We start from the raw sequence: 19,995 nt of genomic DNA, 5'->3' as shown, positions 1-19,995 counted from the left end.
TATTATTTTAAAGTGTAAAAAAACTAATTTATAATTTTTATTAAAATAAAATAAATAAAACGCCATATTAAATTATAACAATTATAATATTACACCCTTATAAAAGTATTAACGATTATAAGTAGGCTTTAAAATTTCTCTTTTGTCTCTGGTATTTCTGTTTAATATTCCCCGCCATAGATTATGTACTGTAGAACCTTGGACTACTAACTAACTACTAATCTAAACATGCACTCTCTTAAAGTAGAGAGAGAGAGAGAGAGAGAGAGATTGGCCTTGCAATAGCTTTTGGCCTTTTGTGTGCTTTTGTCCAACCCCCAGTGAGAAAATAAAAAGTAACAGATAGCAAAAGAGAACAGTGACTATAGGTACTTCTTATAAGAACAAGAACAACTAGAAGAACCACTCAAAAACCCCACATCCTCTCTCTTTCTCATCTCTCTCTCTCTCTCCCCTTTCTTTCCCTCCTTGAGAACTAATTTCTACCATCTAATCTTGGTAATATGGACAATCAGCGCAACCCTCTTCTTGGTGTTAGCTGGGCTTACTACTGCCATGGAAAGGTAACAATTTTCTTCTCCTTAATCTCGGAACCAAGACTACTTACTCAAATAAATGTAGTCTAGGAAAATGTAATATAGGATTTGCTTGCTCAGTAATCCTAGTCGTAATAGTAGTAATACTATAACACTAGTTATTTCTGTGTTCCTAATATTCCAAATTAAGATAAGGGTTGTTAATATGGTTGTGTCTATTTGGGTGATACAGAATGTTGAAGATGAGTTGAGGAGTTCCCTTTGTTATGCAAAACTAGAGCTCGATCAGACAAGGGTAGCATTACAAGATGAGCTAAGAAAGAAAGACGATCAACTAAGTCATCTCAGAGATCTGCTTAACAAAACCATCAGAGAAAAGGATGAAGTCCAGGAAAAATGCCGAAGACTCATTTGGGAGAAACTCCTGCTTCAGCAACAGCAACAGCAAACAGCTCCTCTTTCAGGAATTTCCAGCATTGATGATGAGCCCAGAAGAGGAATTGACTCTAACAATGGCTTCTCTTCTTCAGATTGTGAAGAAAGCATAGTCTCCTCTCCAGTGATGGACCAAATTCACCAAACCCAGTTGCCATCACCACCAGCTCCAGCTCCAGCTCCACCTTCCATTTCAGAGGCAGCCCTGGACCTAGTCTCTGACAAATCATTACCTGAAAAGGGAAAGCTTTTGCAGGCTGTGATGAAAGCTGGACCACTTCTTCAGACCCTTCTCTTGGCTGGGCCTCTTCCTCAGTGGAGACACCCACCACCGCCATTGGAGTCCTTTGAGATCCCACCAGTGACCATTCCTTCACCACCACCACCACCACCACCAACAACAACTACAACACAAGTAATATTCCACCAAGATTCCCTCATTAACAACTTTAATGGCTGCAGCAACGCCATTACCAACTGCGGCAGAGTCAACAGGAAAAGGGTCCTCTGTGATGGGTCTGATTCTCCAACAGAAGCCAAGTACCAAAGAATTGTGCTTCACTGACTCATATTTCTGCTATTACAAAGTAATCATTTTTTTACTTCCCAATTCTACTATAGGTTTGATAGTTACAGTTTTAATACAACGAAAAAGAGAGGTTAGTAAGGCTAATTAAAAAAATATATATATTAAGTTGGGGTATTTTGACTGATAATCTAGCATTTTGTACAGAGGTTTGTTCTAGTGAACCAATCCCAAATTAACTCAGTGAGATGAGTAAAAGAAAGGAAAGGTTGTTTCATATCATTCAGGCCCTTCTTGAAGCGGTTGTTGTGTGGGGATTTTGTCTCTCCTTTTATTTATTTATTTTTCCTTTCACATTTTAGTATTTTGCTCCTAGATGTGAAACGGGGTCCCTTGATTTTTCCAACAACATAGTTGTGGACTGTAAAGAGGAAAAAATGTAACTTTTTTTTTTTTTTGTATTACTAGTTTAGTAGTATGCAAGAGTTTGTTGTGTTGTGTATCTATGCAATGTTGAAAGAAAGTGACAGAATCACTTCTAAACATTAAGAAAAATAGGTGTGGAGTTGTTGGGTTTGGAAGATTGGTGTGGGTGAGGCCATCAAACATAAGAGCTTTTGTTTTGAGGGGGCCTTTGAGCTTGTCGGGTTGAGTGGATCCCACAAATCAGAATCAGGATCTGATTACTGGTGTGATGTATGATTATATTTATATAATTTCTTTTTCTCTATTTTTGAGGGGAAGTTGTGATTATATACATTTAAGTCTCTAAACCATGTTTCTTTTTCTGTCTATTTAATGAATGTATAAGCAATTATTAACTAAAGCCTCTTTTCTAATTTCATCTGCCCCCACTCTCCAACTTGTTTTTAATACTTTGTTCTACTTTTGAACCTTTATTGCTCTAAAGTTGAAACAAATAGTAAGAGGGTCTCCAAGTTAGCATTACGTTTCAGTACTGAAAAAAAAAGAGCAGTACTGCACTGAGTTGATGACTAAAACCTTTAAATTTACACAAATGAATATACAATGAAGGAAACAAAGCTAACCTTCATTCATGTTGTGTCTTTTTCTTTTCACATTTCATACGCTAGACCTTGAAAATGAAAATTTTAACTAATTCTTTTACAATTTAGGCCTTCCAATGCAAAAGTTTTATGTGGCTTCTCGAATGTGGAAATGAATTTGTTCTTATTCTAACTTCTAACCCAAAGAGCAAATAATCATCTTAGCTATGAACTTGATAAAATCTATTTGAAATTTGGGTTTCACCAAATTTGATACGGAAATTTGATATTATATGCATTTATTAAGCCAAAATTTATCCCCTAATCATTAGTGTATCAATATTGTCAAATTAGGTCATTTTTTCATTAAACCCGAAATTACCCCCCAATTTTTTAACTCACTCCCGTCTCTCTCCCTCCATTCACCTCGATCTCTTCAAGAGAACCGAACTGCAACGACCACCGCCACCATCCAAGACTATCGCCACCATCCAACACCACTCGACCCACTAAAAAACCAATCGGACCAACCCTCTCGACTCCATTATAATTCGTCTGAGCTTACGCCAATCTCCTTCCTCAAACACGAATGGAGAGCCACCTGCTCGAAGGGAGACCACAAATGCAGACCACGAACAAAGACCACAAACGCAAACCACGAGCCACACCAATCTGACATTCTGTGTAATTTTTTTAGTTTTTTTTTTCATTTTTCCGAGTTGGTCCAATGGTGTCCGATATAGGCCTGATATATGTTCGATAGTAGGTTCCAAAATTTACTTTTTTGAGGTTGATGGAGAAGGTCTGATGTAGGTACGGTGGTGGTCCGATGCTTAGTAATAGATTGGTAGGCTTTTTATGTCCGATATAGATTTCTGGTGGTCTGATGCTTACAAACTGATTCGTGGGCGTATTTCGTGTACACTAAGGGTCTAACAGTATCCAAATGGGGGTCCAACATTATCCGAATCAATACATGCATACCCCATCAGACCAACATTCGGACAGTGTCGGACCCCCATTAGACACGAAATACGTTCACGAATCAGTTAATAAACATCAGACTGTCATCGAATCATTATCAGACCCCTATCGAACCTTCACCATGAACCTCAAAAACTAAAATTTTAGAACCCCCTATCGAACTTATATTGGGCCTATATCGGACCCACTCAAAAAACGAAAAAAAAAGAGAAAATTATAGAGAACGTCTTCGCTCGTGTTCTCTCCGTTCATAGTCTACGTTTGTGATCTTCGTTAGTGGAAGTGGTATTTCCATTCGTGGTTGAGGAAGGGATTGGTGAGGTCGGATTGAAATGGAGCACTCTCGGTCGATCAAATTGGCGTGATCTCAATTGGATGGTGGTGATGGTCTTGGTGGTCGCGGTCTTGGATCATGTAATGGGATTTCGGTAGATATTTCAGTGAGAACTAGTGAAAGGGAAAGAGAATGAACGAGCAAGAGGAAAATAAAGAGAAGTTAGAAAGTTTTGAAATGAAGAGGGTATTTTGAGGTGTACATAAAAATTAACATATTCCACCAATATTCGGTAGCTTAAGTTTTGGTTATTAATTTTAACCCACCATATGCATAAAAAGTCAAATTATGAACCAAAACCCTCTTCTAAATTATTATCTTTTATGAATTCTTTCTTCTAAGCATTGGAGCGATCATTTTTCCTAAGTGATCTGAAAACATAGTGTTATATAAGTAAATATTCTATTTTAAAATTTGTAGAGAAATGCCCATTTTACACTATTTATTACTTAAATTATCTTTTGCCACATAAATTTTTTATACTTCTCACATTTTAATCTTTAATCTTTTTTTTTTTTCATATATATATATATATTAAGATTTAGAAACATATCTCTTAAATACCATAGTATATTTAAATTAGTTTTGTTAAAATTATTTTTATTTTAAACTTATGTCTATTTTTTTTAGGCTAATTAGCAATTTCTCCCTCCGAACTTTGACATATACCAAATCATACCCCCTGAACTTTTTTGGCTGTTAAAAATTCCCCATGAACTATTGAGATTGTTAAATTTAAGGACTTTTGTCTAATTTCATTCAATTTTACTGTTTCAGTGATTGTTTATGTACTAAAACATGCTCCCCAGACTTTGATATCTACCAAATTATGCCTCTCAAACTTTGATATGTACTAAATCATGCCCCCTGAACTTTCATCCATGTTAGAATTTTTTTACTAAAATTAGACAAAAGTCCTTAAATTTAACAATCTTAATAGTCCAGGGAGAATTTTTAACGGCCAAAAAAATTCAGGGGGCATGATTTAGTACATGTCAAAGTTCGGGGGAAAAATTGCTAATTAGCCTTTTTTTTTATTATTTCTTATGTGTTGGTATGAATTGTTGGTATAAATATATTTTGTTGTACGATATATTTATTTTTTGTTGTATGATATGGTTATCCTATTTTTGCATCGTGATTTAGCAATGAGCTGGATGGCACGTGGCCTGTATTTTCCTACCTTGGTGGAAGGAAGTACTGCTAGCAGCCCTCGAAGGTTGATATAAATGTCTGTCATAACAAGATGTCCGAGCTAAGTAATTAAAAGACATTTGACCAAAGTATAATCTCGTGATCAACCCATATGCACTGAGCAAGATATGTGAGTTGGAAATTTAAGAGATAAATCTCTTCTCTTCCAAGACACGAAGATAATCCCTATATTCTTTGGATTACATTAGGGAATAAAAGTAGTACACCTTGATTTCCCATTCCTTGCATTGTAATTATAGAATTAATATAGTTTCCTATTTTATTTATTATAGATTAAGGGAAACCATTCTTCATGTAATAAGCTCCCGTAAATAGTGGCATAAACTCACTATTGAAGACACGGAAATTAATCTAGAAGAACACTCAAGAGAGAAAAGTGATCTAAGAGAGAGAATAACTCAAAGATCAATTGTAAGAGCTTTAAAGAGGAAGAACACTTCATTCTTTTTCTCAAGTCAATAAAACAAAAAGAGGAGTAGGCTATCACCATACTCACAGGGTCGAACCTCTAGAAAACCTGGTGTTCTTTTAACCTTATCGTTTTTGCTTTCTATTATTTATTTTGTCTAATCATTTTCTCTTGACTCACTGTCGTTGGCTAGAAGCGAGGTCAACATTTTGGTGCTTTCATTGAGAGCAAAAACACAAGCTTTTGTCTTAAAGTCTTGACAGGTTAACAGGATGGTGGTACAAACTCGAAGGGAGGCCTAATTGAGTAAGGCAATCCAATGGTTATAGATGCAAACGTGCAAACTCTTAGAAACACGAGAGGACCACTAGGGACAAACCCCGAACAAACTAACACGCAACCACCAACGGCAGGCCACGAAGTGACTTCCCCTCTAGCTGGGTTCACTCCAGGCGTACAAGAGAATGGGAACACCAGTACGGCGACCGATCAAACTACTCCTAGCACCGAGGTCCCGTCCACTAATAACACTCAAAGGCCTATTAGAAATGACACTAAACTTCAAAATTTATAAGAAGCACTCGGGCCTATGCAAGGTCATAACAACACCTTACACCATGATTAGGGAGATCTCTAAGCAACTATTAACCTTGCCTTTGATGAGAAAAGACATCAATTCATAGAATGGAGAGATCAGGAGATGGAAGTCGTGAGGGCTCGGTAGGCAGCCATAGACAAGTGTTCCAGGCAAACCACCGTGCTGATCAGAAGGTCCTATCAGGTTACCAGTCAACAACTAGCAGTTGAGTCTAGTATCCCCCTAAGCGAGTTAGAAGGGTATGTAGCTGATCATACCGCATAGAACATAATGGTCAGCCGTCCAATCCAAGGCCACAAGTCCAAACAGTGGGCCAAACGATAGACGACCAAATCTTGCCAAACCACCCATTGGGAGGAGGCACACATTCCAACAACTATATTCATACAGAGGTATCAGGCCAACCTCTCATCCAACCAGGTCAAACACCAAGATAGCTTGGTGCCTCAGTGTTCGATCAGCTAGGCACTATGCATGACCTCAGACGCAATCTAAATTGCAGAAGGGGACTGAGTAAGAAAAATAGTCCATCAATCGTCCAGCTAGATAACTACGCCCAAGATCCAGTTCAAAGAGATCTCAATGTGCCACAGGTCGGTCAGGAGGTTGGCCAAGTTAATCCACTTGTGCAAGTACAAATAGATCAACTTAAAAACATGGTATAAGGCTTGACTGGCCTAAAACACACAGATCTCGAACTTGACCGGGCACTGGGATCACCCTTCTCACCTGAAATCGAGGCTCTTAACCTACTCCTAAAGTTCAAGATGCTAGTATGGAAAATGTATAAGGAAAAGAAGACCCTTTATCCCATTTGAAGTACATTAAAATGCAAATGGACCTGCAGGGAGTAAGAGGCAATGTACGGTGCAAAATTTTTTCTACCACATTCGTAGAGGCCGCATAGCAATGGTATTTCAAATTGCCTCTAGGAAAGTTTAATTCGTTGATTTCTTTCTCCTCTGACTTTCACACACAGTTTTCTTCAACTTGTCAGCATCGCTCACACCTAAGAGACCTACTTGAAGTGAAGAAAATGCTAGGAGAACCTCTAAGGACCTACATTAGCAGGTTTATGACGAAAGTAACAAAAGTTTAAAGGTGAGGGAAGATTGGAAGCAATATTGGGGGGCATTGAGCCTCTGGAAGAATTATGGAAAGATTTCAAGAGATTAACTGTGGGATTGATGGTTGAGTTTTTGGATTGAGCAGATGGATTCATTAAGCTCGAAGAAGCAGTACGACGTGTGGATACAGTAGGACAAAAGAAGAATCAGCAACGCACCACTACAATTGGTGCATTTTTCCAGGATTCACAACATCCTAATAGTTCAAATCCAAATGGAAAGAAAAGCAAGTTCACTGGCAATTCTGAGCAGCATCCTATAGAGAATGCCTCTAAATTTACGACTTTTTCAATCTTAACAGATAATATAAAAACAATCTATGCAACCACCCAATTTATGGTATTGTACAAGAAACCCTCTCCCATAAAGAAGGACATGAGAAAAAGAGATAAAACTAAATTCTATCATTTTCATGCGGACTACGACCATGACATGAATGAATGTAACAATTTGAAGGGAGAGATTGAATTCTTGATCATATAAAATAACCCGCACTTACAAAAATATGTCAAGGCCGACCAAGAACAAAGGGCCCCCCAGACATATAATAATAATAACCAATTTATGCCTCCACCAATGGACGGGCATCTGCAGGTAATCATTGGAGGGCTGCACCTCACTGAAGACTCAGGAAATACTTTAGAAAAGTATGCTCGAGCCTTCCAGCATGAACAAAATGATACAATTTCGGTCAGGGAGGAAAGGAAACCTAAAATACCACGTGTAGGTGAACCAAAAATAACTTTCACCGAGGCCAATGCAAGCCAAGTTATTTTCCCACATAACGACCCTTTGGTCATTGAAGTACAGATTGAAAATAAGATGGTAGCACGGACTATGGTTAACAATGGGGCTTCCTCAAATATTATATTCAAGACAACCTATGAGAAGATGGGGCTCTAGCTTAAAGACTTGATTCCTTGCACTCAACTTGTATGCAGATTCTCCAGCTAGAGTGTATCACCACTTGGACAAATTCACCTACCACTTACAATTGGACAAGTTCCAAAGTGCATAATTATAATGGCACAATTCTCGGTGATCGATGTCCCATCAGCTTTTAACATCATGTTAGGCCGACTAGCCCTATATGACTTAAAAGTTGTCACATTGGTATTCAATCTATGCGTCAAGTTCCGAACTAAAAGTGGAGTAGGCCGTGTAAAGCGAAATTAAAGGATCGCATAGGAATGCTACAACCTTGCTCTATCTATGGTCAATAAGGAAAATACCTCCGGGTAGAGTTTAGACAAGGGGAAGATTGCCCAATAGGAACTCGCCCAAGGCGGGGACGAAGACATGGATCCCTGACTTAGGGAAACAAAACAAATGTCAGGCCAATAGCAAAATTAGAAGAAGTGGAAATCGATCCAGCTATCCTGAGAGTAAATCTTGACATTTTTGCCTGGTCACATGAGGATATGGTCAGTATTGACCTCACTATCATGTCTCACGCCCTAAACATTGATCCAGGCTTCTATCCTGTCCAATAGAAGAGAAGACTGTTAGACAAAAAATTTGCACATGCACTAATAGAAGAGGTAGAAACGCTACACGCAAACAAGTTCATAATTGAAGCTTTCTGCCCAGCTTGTGTGGCTAACCTTGTACTAGTACCCAAGCCAAATAAAAAATGGCGAGTATGTATCAACTTCACCGACCTAAATAAGGTGTGTCCCTAGGACTGTTTTCCACTCCCAAGAATTGATCAACTTGTGGATGGAACAGTCGGGCATGAAATCTTAAGCTTTATGGACACCTATTCGGGGTACAACCAAATCAGAATGCATCCACCTGACCAAGAATAGACAAGTTTCCAAATAGATATGGGTCTATAATGCTACAAAGTGATGCCATTCAATCTGAAGAATGCTGGGGCTACATATCAAAGGCTAGTAAACAAAATGTTCAAAAACAAGATCAGACAGAATATGGAAGTAAATGTGGATGACATGCTTGTCAAGTCCAAGAAGGCTGGGGGGCACATAGAGGATCTGGATGAATGCTTTAAAATTCTTAGAAAATACAACATGAAACTCAATCCCTGAAAGTTTTCCTTTAGGGTCAGCTCGGGTAAATTTCTTGGATTTATTGTTAATGCTCGAGGAATAGAAGCCAACCCAGACAAAATAAAAGCCCTATTGGATATGAAGTCGCCAACAAAAATAAAGGAAGTACAAAGTTTAACTGGTCAGATAGCCGCACTCAACAGATTTGTTTTAAAATCGACAGATAAATGCGTTCTCTTCTTTAATATCCTCCGGGATAACAAGAAGTTTGAATTGATAGAGGAAAGGAAAAATGCTTTCTAGGAGCTAAAAAGACAACTCGCAAAGCCTCTTGTACTCTCAAAACCCTCGAACAGAGAAGAATTAGGGATATACTTGGTAGTCACCGAATACGCTATGAGCGTCGTCCTGATAAGAGAAGAAACAATGTCTTACATCCAATCTACTATATCAGCAAACGACTTGTTGAAGCAAAAGGTCGGTATCCTTTAATTGAAAAGATTACTTACTCTCTGATCTTAGCCACAAGAAAGTTAAGGCCCTTTTCCAAGCTTATCCTATTCGAGTTTATGCCGACCAAACCTTGCGCCAAGTTTTGCAAGAGCCTGATGACTCTGGACGGTTACTCAACTGGACCAAATAGTTGGGTCAGTATGAAATAATCTTTCAACCCCGCACGACAGTAAAAGGGAATGCTTTGGCAGACTTTGTGGTGGAATGTACCGGCAAAGAGGAAGATAATTTAAAAGATAACATAGAGCTAGTACATGAGTCCCTACTGGAAGACAATAAAGACAAACCTATATGGACATTACATGTGGACATATTAGCCACCGATCAACTTTTTGGTGTGGGGATCGCTCTCATCACACCTGGGGTAACCTCTGCATGGAGCAATTAAATTTGGGTTCAGAGCCTCCGACAACAAAGCAGAATATGAAGCACTCATAGCTTGACTAAAGCTTTCTCGAGAGGTACACGCCGAATACATTGAAGTCTCCAGTGATTCAAAGTTAGCGCTAAATCCAGTCTTAGGGGAGTACTTGGCTCGTGGAAAAAATGATGGCTTATCTTAGTAAGATCCAAGGCCTGCTCACACAATTCAAGGGTTACACCCTAAAGCAAATTCTGAGGGAAGAAAACACAACTGCTGATGCCTTGGCACAGATTGCGAGCAGCACGGTGACGAATAAGGCCAACTTAGTCCCAATCCAATTCTTGGAGGAATCCAGCATCACCTGTGTGGAAAAAATCTAAATAATAGACACAGTGCCGAACTTGATGATACCCATAGCAGGTTATGTCAACACTAAAGAACTTCCAAACAACAGAAATGAGGCTCAAAAGATGATGAGAAAAGTTGCATGGTACAACATTGTAGAAGTTTGTAATGTATTGAAGAGGCTTCTCCATGCCATTGCTAAGATGTGTACAGAGGAAGAAACTACACGGTTCTTGTCCAAAGTACACGAAGAATTCTTTGGTAATCATGTTGCGGGGCAAAGTTTATCAAAGAAAATACTAAGGCAAGGATATTTCTGGCCAACTATGATGGAAGATTCAATGTCCCACTTAAAGAAGTGTGATAAGTGCCAAATATTTTCAAAGATCCCCCGCACACCCCTTAATGAGCTAATATAAATACAAAGTCCATGGCCCTTTGCCCTTTGTAATTAGTTTTGGTCAAATTACTTTTTACCCTTCTAATTAGCTTTTTTATCCTTTAGTACCATTAATTCACTATTGGAAGTATAATTTAGATCCCATCTCAATTTGTGCACAAGATTCCAGTTCTAGAATTAAAAATTAAAGGGAACCAACATTTGATTTGTTAAGAAAGTCATGATTCTAATTGTAAATCATGTTCTCAGCCATCCACATTATTAGAATCCTAAAGCAAAAGTTGTAAGAATATTCTTTTTTGAGAAAATGTAACGAGTAAATCAAAGAAACTAATAACATGAATAGGAGTTCATGATAACTCAAGATTTAGGTTGATCTATTATTGATCATCGTTATGATATGATACGTATTTATGATAAACGACATGTTAATAAAGATAGCTTTATTCATATCGTTCCTTGTCATATATAATCTTTGTTATATACAACACCTTCACTTTGATGTCATACTACATCCGTAATCCAAACCAAGATTACTTGCACTAAAGAACGGGCATTAGTGAACCATACTAGCAACCATTGATTACAGATTCCCAAACTTAAATATGTTGTTGACTATTTTCTTCATAGTTAATGGGTCTTAGTACTTTGTACAACTACAAGCAACAACCTCATATATGAATAAGGAATTTTCTGATATTTAATATAATTTATTCAATCATAATATTAATAACTTAACATTCATACATATATCAAGTGTTGAACTCTTTATTTAATAATCAGGAAAGGTCTTGACAGGCTTTTCAGGACATAAACCCTAACACCTTCCTTGTGACATTATTTAGCTTCCTATAGTCAATGCAAACACGCCATCTAGTCATTGTTCTTACGGGAATCAACTCATTGTTTTCATTAGCCACAACCGTAATTCCTCCCTTTTTAGGGGTTAATTGAACCGAGCTAACCCATGAGCTATCTGAAATTGGGTAAACAATGTCGTAGTCTAGCCACTTGATAATTTCTTTTCGAACCACTTCTTTCATGATAGGATTCAGCTGTTGTAGTTGTTAACCCAAAATATCAGCAGGGTTGATCCTCAAAATTAGTCTAAAATTAGTCTCAAGAAGCGAGAGACATCACCTTTAAGATTCGGCTGAGGAATGACCGAGTCGACACATATGTCGTGGGGCCGCTCGACCAAACCCTAGCTCGGGTGATCACTTGGCTAGGGTTGATGAAAAGCCATTCGACCAAAGGATTAGGTGAAAGATTACTTGGTCATGAGCCCTGAGATGTCACTTGGCCGTGTGCTTGAGATGTCACTTGGCCATGTGCTTGAGATATCACTCGACCATGATAGAGAGAAAGTCATTCGACCATACAACCTTGAAGTCACTTGGCCAAGCTAAGGAAGAAAGTCACTCGGCTATGCTTGGCCCCAGGTCATTCGGCCATGGCCAAGAGAGATAGTAACTCTGCCATGCTTGGCCCTAGGTCACTCGACCATACAACCTTGAAGTCACATGAACAAGCTAAGGAAGAAAGTCACTCGACCAAGCTTGGCCCTAGGTCATTCCACCATGGCCAAGAAAGAAATTCACTCGGCCATGGCTGGCCATGCTTGGCCCTAGGTCACTGAGCCATGGCCAAGAGTGGAAGTCACTCACCCATAAATCCTTGAAGTCACTCGGTCAAGCAAAGAAAGAAAGTCACTCAACCATGCTTGGCCCTAGGTCACTCGGCTATGGCGAAGAGAGAAAGTCACTCGGACATACAATCTTGAAGTCAGTCGACCAAGCTAAAGAATAGGGTCGCTCGACCATGCGTGGCCCTAGATACTCAGCCATGACCAAGAAGAATGTCACTCACCCATTGTGGCCTTGAAGTCACTCGACCATGATAGAGAGAAAGTCACTTGGCAAAACCCTAGAAAAAACATGGCCATCAAGCCAAGAAGAAGGTCACTCAGCCAAGATGACCTTGAAGTTACTCAGTTAAGCCAATGAAGAGGGTCACTCAGACAAGCTTGGCCCTAAATCACTTGAACATAGCCAAGAGAGAAGGTCACTCGTTCATGAACAAGAGAGAATGTCATTCGTCCATGTGTCAAGCTTACACATTACCCGACAAAGCTCTTGTTAATGATACAACCATGTCAAGTGGGAATTTTCAAAAGTGTTGAAGATGAAGGAATGAAGGTACAATTGCAAGGATAAGGCGTGCATGCAAAGTGTGTACAACCACGCCGTCTGTAAGTATTGATGCCAAGGAGGTACGAGTTGTGGAGGCACCACATCTAGAAGTGCTAACATCTCGATCAATATAGCACACAGCCACTACCCCAGCAACTCAAGACCACCTAACACAAGACGAGGGTATAAGGCGCAAGACCACCACCTACACCTTGCAACTTGTAGCTCATGGATGTCACATTGTATATGAGGACAACAAGTATACCTCTGAACATTAGAGCCTATAACTACCCCATTCTCAAATGTGAGTTGGAAAATCATTGTAACACTTCATGCCAAGAAATACAGTTGTTTCTCTCCCTCCATTTTTGCTCTGAACATTTATTTTTGTTTTTGAATTTTCACATTTTCATCTTCATTCTGGGTCTAGTGTTTGAGTTTCAATTTTTTGACCTTAAGTTACTTCTTGAGTTTTCACTGTAAACAGCTTGACGCCATCTCTGGAATCGATAAGCTCAAGCTAAGTTGCTTCCTCACATACAATCATCATAAAATGTCTAGACGCTCCCATCATCTTCAAGGTATGGAGATTCACCTAGATAACACTCAGCTAATCGCCTCAAGGTGAGACCCCAAGCACATGTCTCTAGAGAAGAAGGTGGTAATGATTGAAGGACTCAAGTGAGAGAAGAATTCGACCATCTTAAGAATGTCCCAGTAGACATACAACGTGATAGAGCGACCGCTTCCTCACATTGAGGGTGAAGGTGAGTCAAGGTAGAGACTCCCATTGCCAATTAGACACCCCTTGCTGCTAGCATCAAGATCCTAAAATCTCACACGACCGACCCAAAAAAGAGTAAAAGGTTGACTTAGTGAGTTCATGATTATGAACTCATGTTCACCATGAGGAGATGAACAAGCTAAAGATGGACAACTAATGGTTAGAGGAAACCATTGCCAACATGCAAAGGGTTCTTGATGAAGTCTTAAAAGGCCGCTTTGATGCACCTTTAGACCAACGAAGAGAGAAGAAGACCAAAGAGAACTACGAAGATGAGAAAGAGATGAAGGATTTCAAAATATTCAACAAAAAACACCCTAAATCCTCATCGTCGAAGTTTCAATCCTGAAAGGATCAAGAATCCTCGTCATATCCTAAAAAGATTGAATCTAAGTTGGTCCACAATGATCTATGGGAAAACTCAACAAAAAGGCTAATGCCAGTAATCAAGCATCGTCACTAATTAGCCCACTCGATAAAGGAGGATTGAGGCCCATTGTAAAGACCGCTTAGTTTAAATTTGGAAATTAGCAGATAATTAAGATTTAATTATGAAAATTATTTATTGATATTTAAATAATTATTTATGTTGATTTATTTGAATTTAGAATGCATTTTTATGTCATATAGTGAAATTTCATAATTTTACATTTTCGGTGCCCGTCAACATGGAACGCGGTGTATGGCTCAGTAGAATCACAATTTAATATTTTAGTATAGTGGGACAGTTTAGTTAGACATTGGGAATGTCGAGATTGGTCAGGAATTTAGAATTTCCCAAAATACCCTTAAGTGCGTTTTAACCCCTTTTAGTGTTGGAAGGGCAAAATAGTCATTTTGCCTTCGTGAATTTTGACTTTTGTGGATTTTATTAAAGATTATTAATGTGATTTTTAGTTAAGTGGTATGCTGATTATTAAGTAAAGAAAATCAATTACTTTCTCATTTTTATTGAAAAATAAAAAATTAGACAAAAGTTTGCATTTTGCTCTCAAGCTCTCTCTCTCTTTCGGCCACCTCTAGAACCAGCTAGGGTTCATGCTTTTGCTCATTAAATTCAGTGTTTTATTTCAGTTCTAAGCATTATTCAAGCTAAGGTAACCCTTGTGCAACTCTCTTACAAGTTTCCTTGAGTTTTAAGAAAAAGAATTTTTGCATGCTTTGGGGTTTTTCTTGCTGTGATTGCTGTAGTTGTTTGTTGTTGTATTTAGAGGCTTACTTATGTTTAATTGAGTGGATTAGAACAGGTTTTTTGCATGTTAGTTGGATTTAACCAAGTTTGAGTTTTGAACTCAAAACTTGGAGCTTTAATGGTGAATTGAGTTTTTAGTTGCTGTAGTTGCTGAAGTTGTTAGATGTTGTTTGCAGAGATTTAATTATGATTTATTATGTTGATCTATGCATGATTTGGTTGTTTTTTTGTTGTTTGAGCAAGCTTTGGAGTTTTGAACTCAAGCTTGGCTAATTAATGGTAGAATTTGATTCTGTGTTTGGGTGACTGTTTTATTGCTTTTGAAATGTTCTTTGGGATATTTGGAGCAGGTCTGGAGAGTTTTAGGTGGTTTGGGGTTGAATTGGTTGAGAAATGAATTTTTGAAAAATTCCTGCACAGAACCGGAATTTCGGTTCAAGGAGGCCTGTAGGAACCGGTCTACCGGTTGGCTTCCAGGAATTTTTCCCAGAACCGGAATTCCGGTTGGGGAACCGGTCTACCGGTTGGGGGGAAATTTGGGAACCCTAGTTCTTCCCATTTTTGTGTTATTTAGGGTATTGCCATGTTATTTATCGATAGGGAAACTTTTAGTTTCAAGTTTAAGTCCCCGAGAAGTGATTTAGCGTGTCACTTATCAGTGTTGTGATTAATGTGATTTAGGAGCCTGTAATTCGCCGAGCAGATTGTTCAACTCAGGTTGACCGGCACACCTAAATTCGGAATCGAGGTAAGATTAGTATAATGTCATGCATATGTTTATACATGTTTAGCGTACATGTTAGTTGCCTCAGATTAACATATTAGATATATGTTAGGCAAATTTTATATAGCCGTCAGATTAGCATATCAGGGCAACAGTGAGGTGTACATAGAGTTGCACCGAGATGCCAACAGATATATGCTAGGCTATCAGATATTATGGATTAACAGCTACCATATCGGTACGACTAGAGTCCTGAGTATAGGCTGGATTCGCGGTTAATCATACTTTGTTATGGACGTTCCTGATTCAATTAGGGTTATGGTCAGGTGTATGGGCGCTTGATTATAACCCGGGATTTAGTATGTTTATTATATTATGCTTTTCTTACTGAGTCTGTCGACTCACAGTGCTATGTTTATGTGTAGGTAAGGGCAAGGCCAAAGCTGAGGAACCGTGAGGATGAGCAGATGAAGATTGTACAAGTCGAGGGGGTTAGGCCTGGAGCGTTCGATCCTCGGGACGTCAAGGCTTTTGTAGTTAGTCACTGGGCGACAAATATTTTGTATTGAATAGCAAACTTTTTGTAAAGTGTTTTGTAAATGGGATCCCAAAGTATTTTGTATGCTATATTACACGTATTTAATTAAATAAGCAAAATTTTAATTAATCACGTTTTTCATTAACCTCGTTGATTAGCAACGAGCTGCACAGTACGTTAAAAATCACGTCAACACGCCTATGCTAGTTAGGGTGTTACACCCATACCATTGGACCTTCGAGAAAAATTGAATTAAAGGCAAGAGCAACTCAATAGGGAGATGGAAGAACTCAAAAGGAGAATAACATCAGCAGCATCCAAAGAGTGCAATTGGGATGGAGAAGATTTCGATGATGAATCTTCTTTCTTGAGGGAAATTCAAGCTGCACTATTGCCACTAAAATTTAAGGAGCCTAATTTGCCACTTCATGAGTGGATTACTGACCAAAGTACCATCTAGATGCCTTTAATGAGGTGATTAAAATGAAGAGGATCACAAGCAAAGTGAGATGCCAGTTCTTTGTCGTGATGCTTAGAAGCGCAAGTTACAAATGGTTCAAAAGGGTATCTCTTGGATCCATTACATCGTGGAGAGAGCTTGTTGATGAGTTCTTGGCTCAACATCATGCCTCCTGCGACTACACCTTCCTCAGGACAAGCCCAACAAACATCAAGTAAAAGGAACATGAATGTATGAAGAGTTAAATCTAATGCTTCGATGTTGAAGTAGCTAAAGTGGGCAGGTTAAAGAAAGAAGAATATACAATGGCGATTGCCATGGGAGTCCTATGCAAAAGCGAAATGTGGAATAGCTTGTTCAAGAGAGAATTTACCAGACTAGAAGATTTCTATGAGGGAGCCAAAAAAAAAATCAACATAGAAGAAAAATACGAGAATCTCAATATGGGCAGGAATGACCAATGTGGGAAAACTTAAATTGAGAAACTGCACAAAGAGAGAGAGTTCGATCATTAAGGAGATGATCAGAGCGAAAAGGTCAAGAGAGAGGTGGAGCGACATTTCTAGGAATACACATGCTACACAGAGTTGAGTCACTCAAGGGAACACATCTTCTTAACCATTGAGCATCGCATACCTTTCAAGAAACCACCCCATGAAGAAAGATAGGTCCAAAATGGACTTGAACAAGTATTGTAAATTCCACAAAGACATTGGAAATTTTACAAAGGAATGCAAAGATATGAAGATTGAAATCAAGGAGTTGATACACTGAGGATACCTAGGCACGTACCGCATAGAGAACCAAAGACTTGAAGATGAGCAACAAAAAGAAGAATAAAGAAAAATAAGAAGAAATAAAGTGTTTTCGTAAAGAAAAATCCACCAAGATATCATTTGGGTCTCACATTTAAGTTTGCTTAGAATCAAGGTGGAAACTCGTTAGGTGACCCCCAATAGGAATATTTATCTTTTAGATCTTTGTAAACAAGTGAAAGACCCCTTTATTATGAAACCAAGATGATTGGAAAATGATATCTTGAATTTATGTTATTAATGAATGCTTCAATGTGGATGTTCAGTCTAAAAATATTGAGATTGAAACTTGAGTGTTCTATGCCACGAAAAATGCTACATCTTTGGTAGGCCAGGAAAGGAGACTTGAAAGACACTCATGGCCTCGTTAATAAAGGCAAAAATAAAAGAAAAATAAAAAAGAGAGATCAAGAAAAAAAACAAAGGAAATGGTATGACTATGAGAGGGATGTTTCTATAAAAGGAATACCTATTTTCTCCCATTCAAAACACACTTTAAGTTCCATGAATGCAATGCAAGAGGTCGAGTTCCGCCCAAGGGCTACTTGCTTCATCAATAGAATCACAAAACTTGAAAAAGGTAGAGTACAACACAAGAGGCTAAGAAACTCCCTTAACCTTCAACAAAAAACTTAAAAAAGGCTATGCGTGACCCAAGACGCTATAAAACTCCCTTAACTTCTAATATGTAACTGGCAGGAGGTTGATACTGCTCAAAAATTCTATACTCCCTTAATAATTATGTTACACTAGATAAGAGGTTGAGAAAGCACAAGTGGCAGAAGATTCCCTCATACAAATGATATCAAGGCACAAGCGCTTAAAGGGACAACCACATAACAGAGTGAAAGGGATAGCACTTACCGAACTTAGTCTACTAGAGAGTGTAAAAGAATTCTTATAGGATGGGGGAAAGTGTTAACCTCAAAAATTGACAGGGTTAATTCTCAAGATTAGTCAACAATTATTCTTAGGAAGCAACATACATCAACTTTAAGAGTTGGTCGAGGAATGACTGAGTCGACGCATATGTCCCAGGGTAGCTCGACCGAACCCTATCTTGGGTGATCACTTGGCCAGGGTCAACGAAAGGCAATTCGACCAAAGGCTTTGGTGAAAGACTAATCACTAATGAGCCTTGAGATGTCATTCGACCATGTTCTTGAGATGTCACATAGCCATGACAGAGAGAAAGTCACTGGACTATACAACCTTGAAGTCACTCAGCCAAGCTAAGAAAGAAAGTCGCTTGGCCATACTTGGCCCTAGGCCACTCGACCATGGCCAAGAGAGAAAGCCACACGTCCATGCTTAGCCCTATGTAACTCGTCCATGGCCAAGAGAGAATGTCACTCAAACATACAACCTTAAAGTCACTTGGCCGTGCTAAGGAAGAAAGTCACTCGACCATGACAGGCCCTAGGTCACTCGACAATGGCCAAGAGAGAAAGCCACTCTGCCATGCTTGGCCCTAGGTCACTCGACAATGGCTAAGAGAGAAAGTCACTCTACCATGCTTGGTCCTAGGTCACTTGGCCATGGCTAAGAGAGAAATTCACTGGGCCATACAATCATGAAATCACTCGGCCAAGCTAAGGAAGAAAGTCACTCAGCCATCGACAAGATAGAAAATCACTCAGCCATATAGCCTTGAAGTCACTCAGCGAAGCTAAGGAACAGGGTAAATCAACCATGCTTGGCCCTAGGTAACTCGGCGATGACCAAGAAGAATTTCACTCAGCCATAGTGGCCTTAAAGTCACTCAACGATACAAGGTGTGCATGCAAGGTGGGTACAACAACGCCTCCTACAAGCTTCGATGCCAAGGAGGTACGAGTAATTGAGGCACCACACCTGCAAGTGCTAACATGCTAACCAAGAGTGCCCACAACCACTACCACTACAACTCACGACCACTTGACACCAGATAGGGGTACAAGGTGCAAGACCACCACCTGCACCATGCAACCTGCAACTCATGGATGTCACCTTGTCTATTGGGACCATAAGTGTAAACTAGGCCATTACAACCTATAAATACCTCATTTTCAAATGTGAACTACCCCAATTGGAAGTTATTTTACCAGGAAAAGTTAGTATATCATTGACTAAGTGTTTGACTAAGTGTAAATCTCTGAGTTAGTATATCATTGACTAAGTGTTTGACTAAGTTATAACAAAGCACATAGCAAGTAGGAACAGTTAGTATATTAATATATACTAAGTGTTTGACTAAGTTATACGCCCTAAATAAAACTCATTTCAATATATTAATATGTTTTAGAATTCATATTAGGCTGTCAATCCAATATACCTATAATTTAAAATAAGATTATTTTACCAGGAAAAGTTAGTATATCATTGACTAAGTGTTTGACTAAGTTATAACCTATATTTAGGTTGTTAAATCAACATACTTGTGAGTAGATCTACTTGTTGACAGATCTTATAGGTCTTCATTCTGAGGGGGAACTGGGTTTAATTTCAT

The 19,995-nt window shown here is 38.8% G+C and overlaps 1 protein-coding gene across 1 annotated transcript; it reads left to right on the top strand.

The window, feature by feature from the left end:
- LOC115721127 (uncharacterized) lies at nt 1–2,273 on the top strand. Its single transcript, XM_030650375.2, has 2 exons — nt 1–563; nt 769–2,273. Exons 1-2 carry the CDS (start codon nt 504–506, stop codon nt 1,534–1,536), a joined length of 828 nt encoding a protein of 275 aa, XP_030506235.2. The 5' UTR covers nt 1–503; the 3' UTR covers nt 1,537–2,273.
- The last annotated feature ends 17,722 nt before the right edge of the window (nt 2,274–19,995 follow it).

Source organism: Cannabis sativa, chromosome 2, assembly GCF_029168945.1.
Source record: "Cannabis sativa cultivar Pink pepper isolate KNU-18-1 chromosome 2, ASM2916894v1, whole genome shotgun sequence".
NCBI classification, from domain to species: Eukaryota; Viridiplantae; Streptophyta; class Magnoliopsida; order Rosales; family Cannabaceae; genus Cannabis; species Cannabis sativa.
The sequence above is the reverse complement of the archived record's forward strand: the minus strand, read 5'-3'. Positions and strand labels throughout refer to the sequence as shown.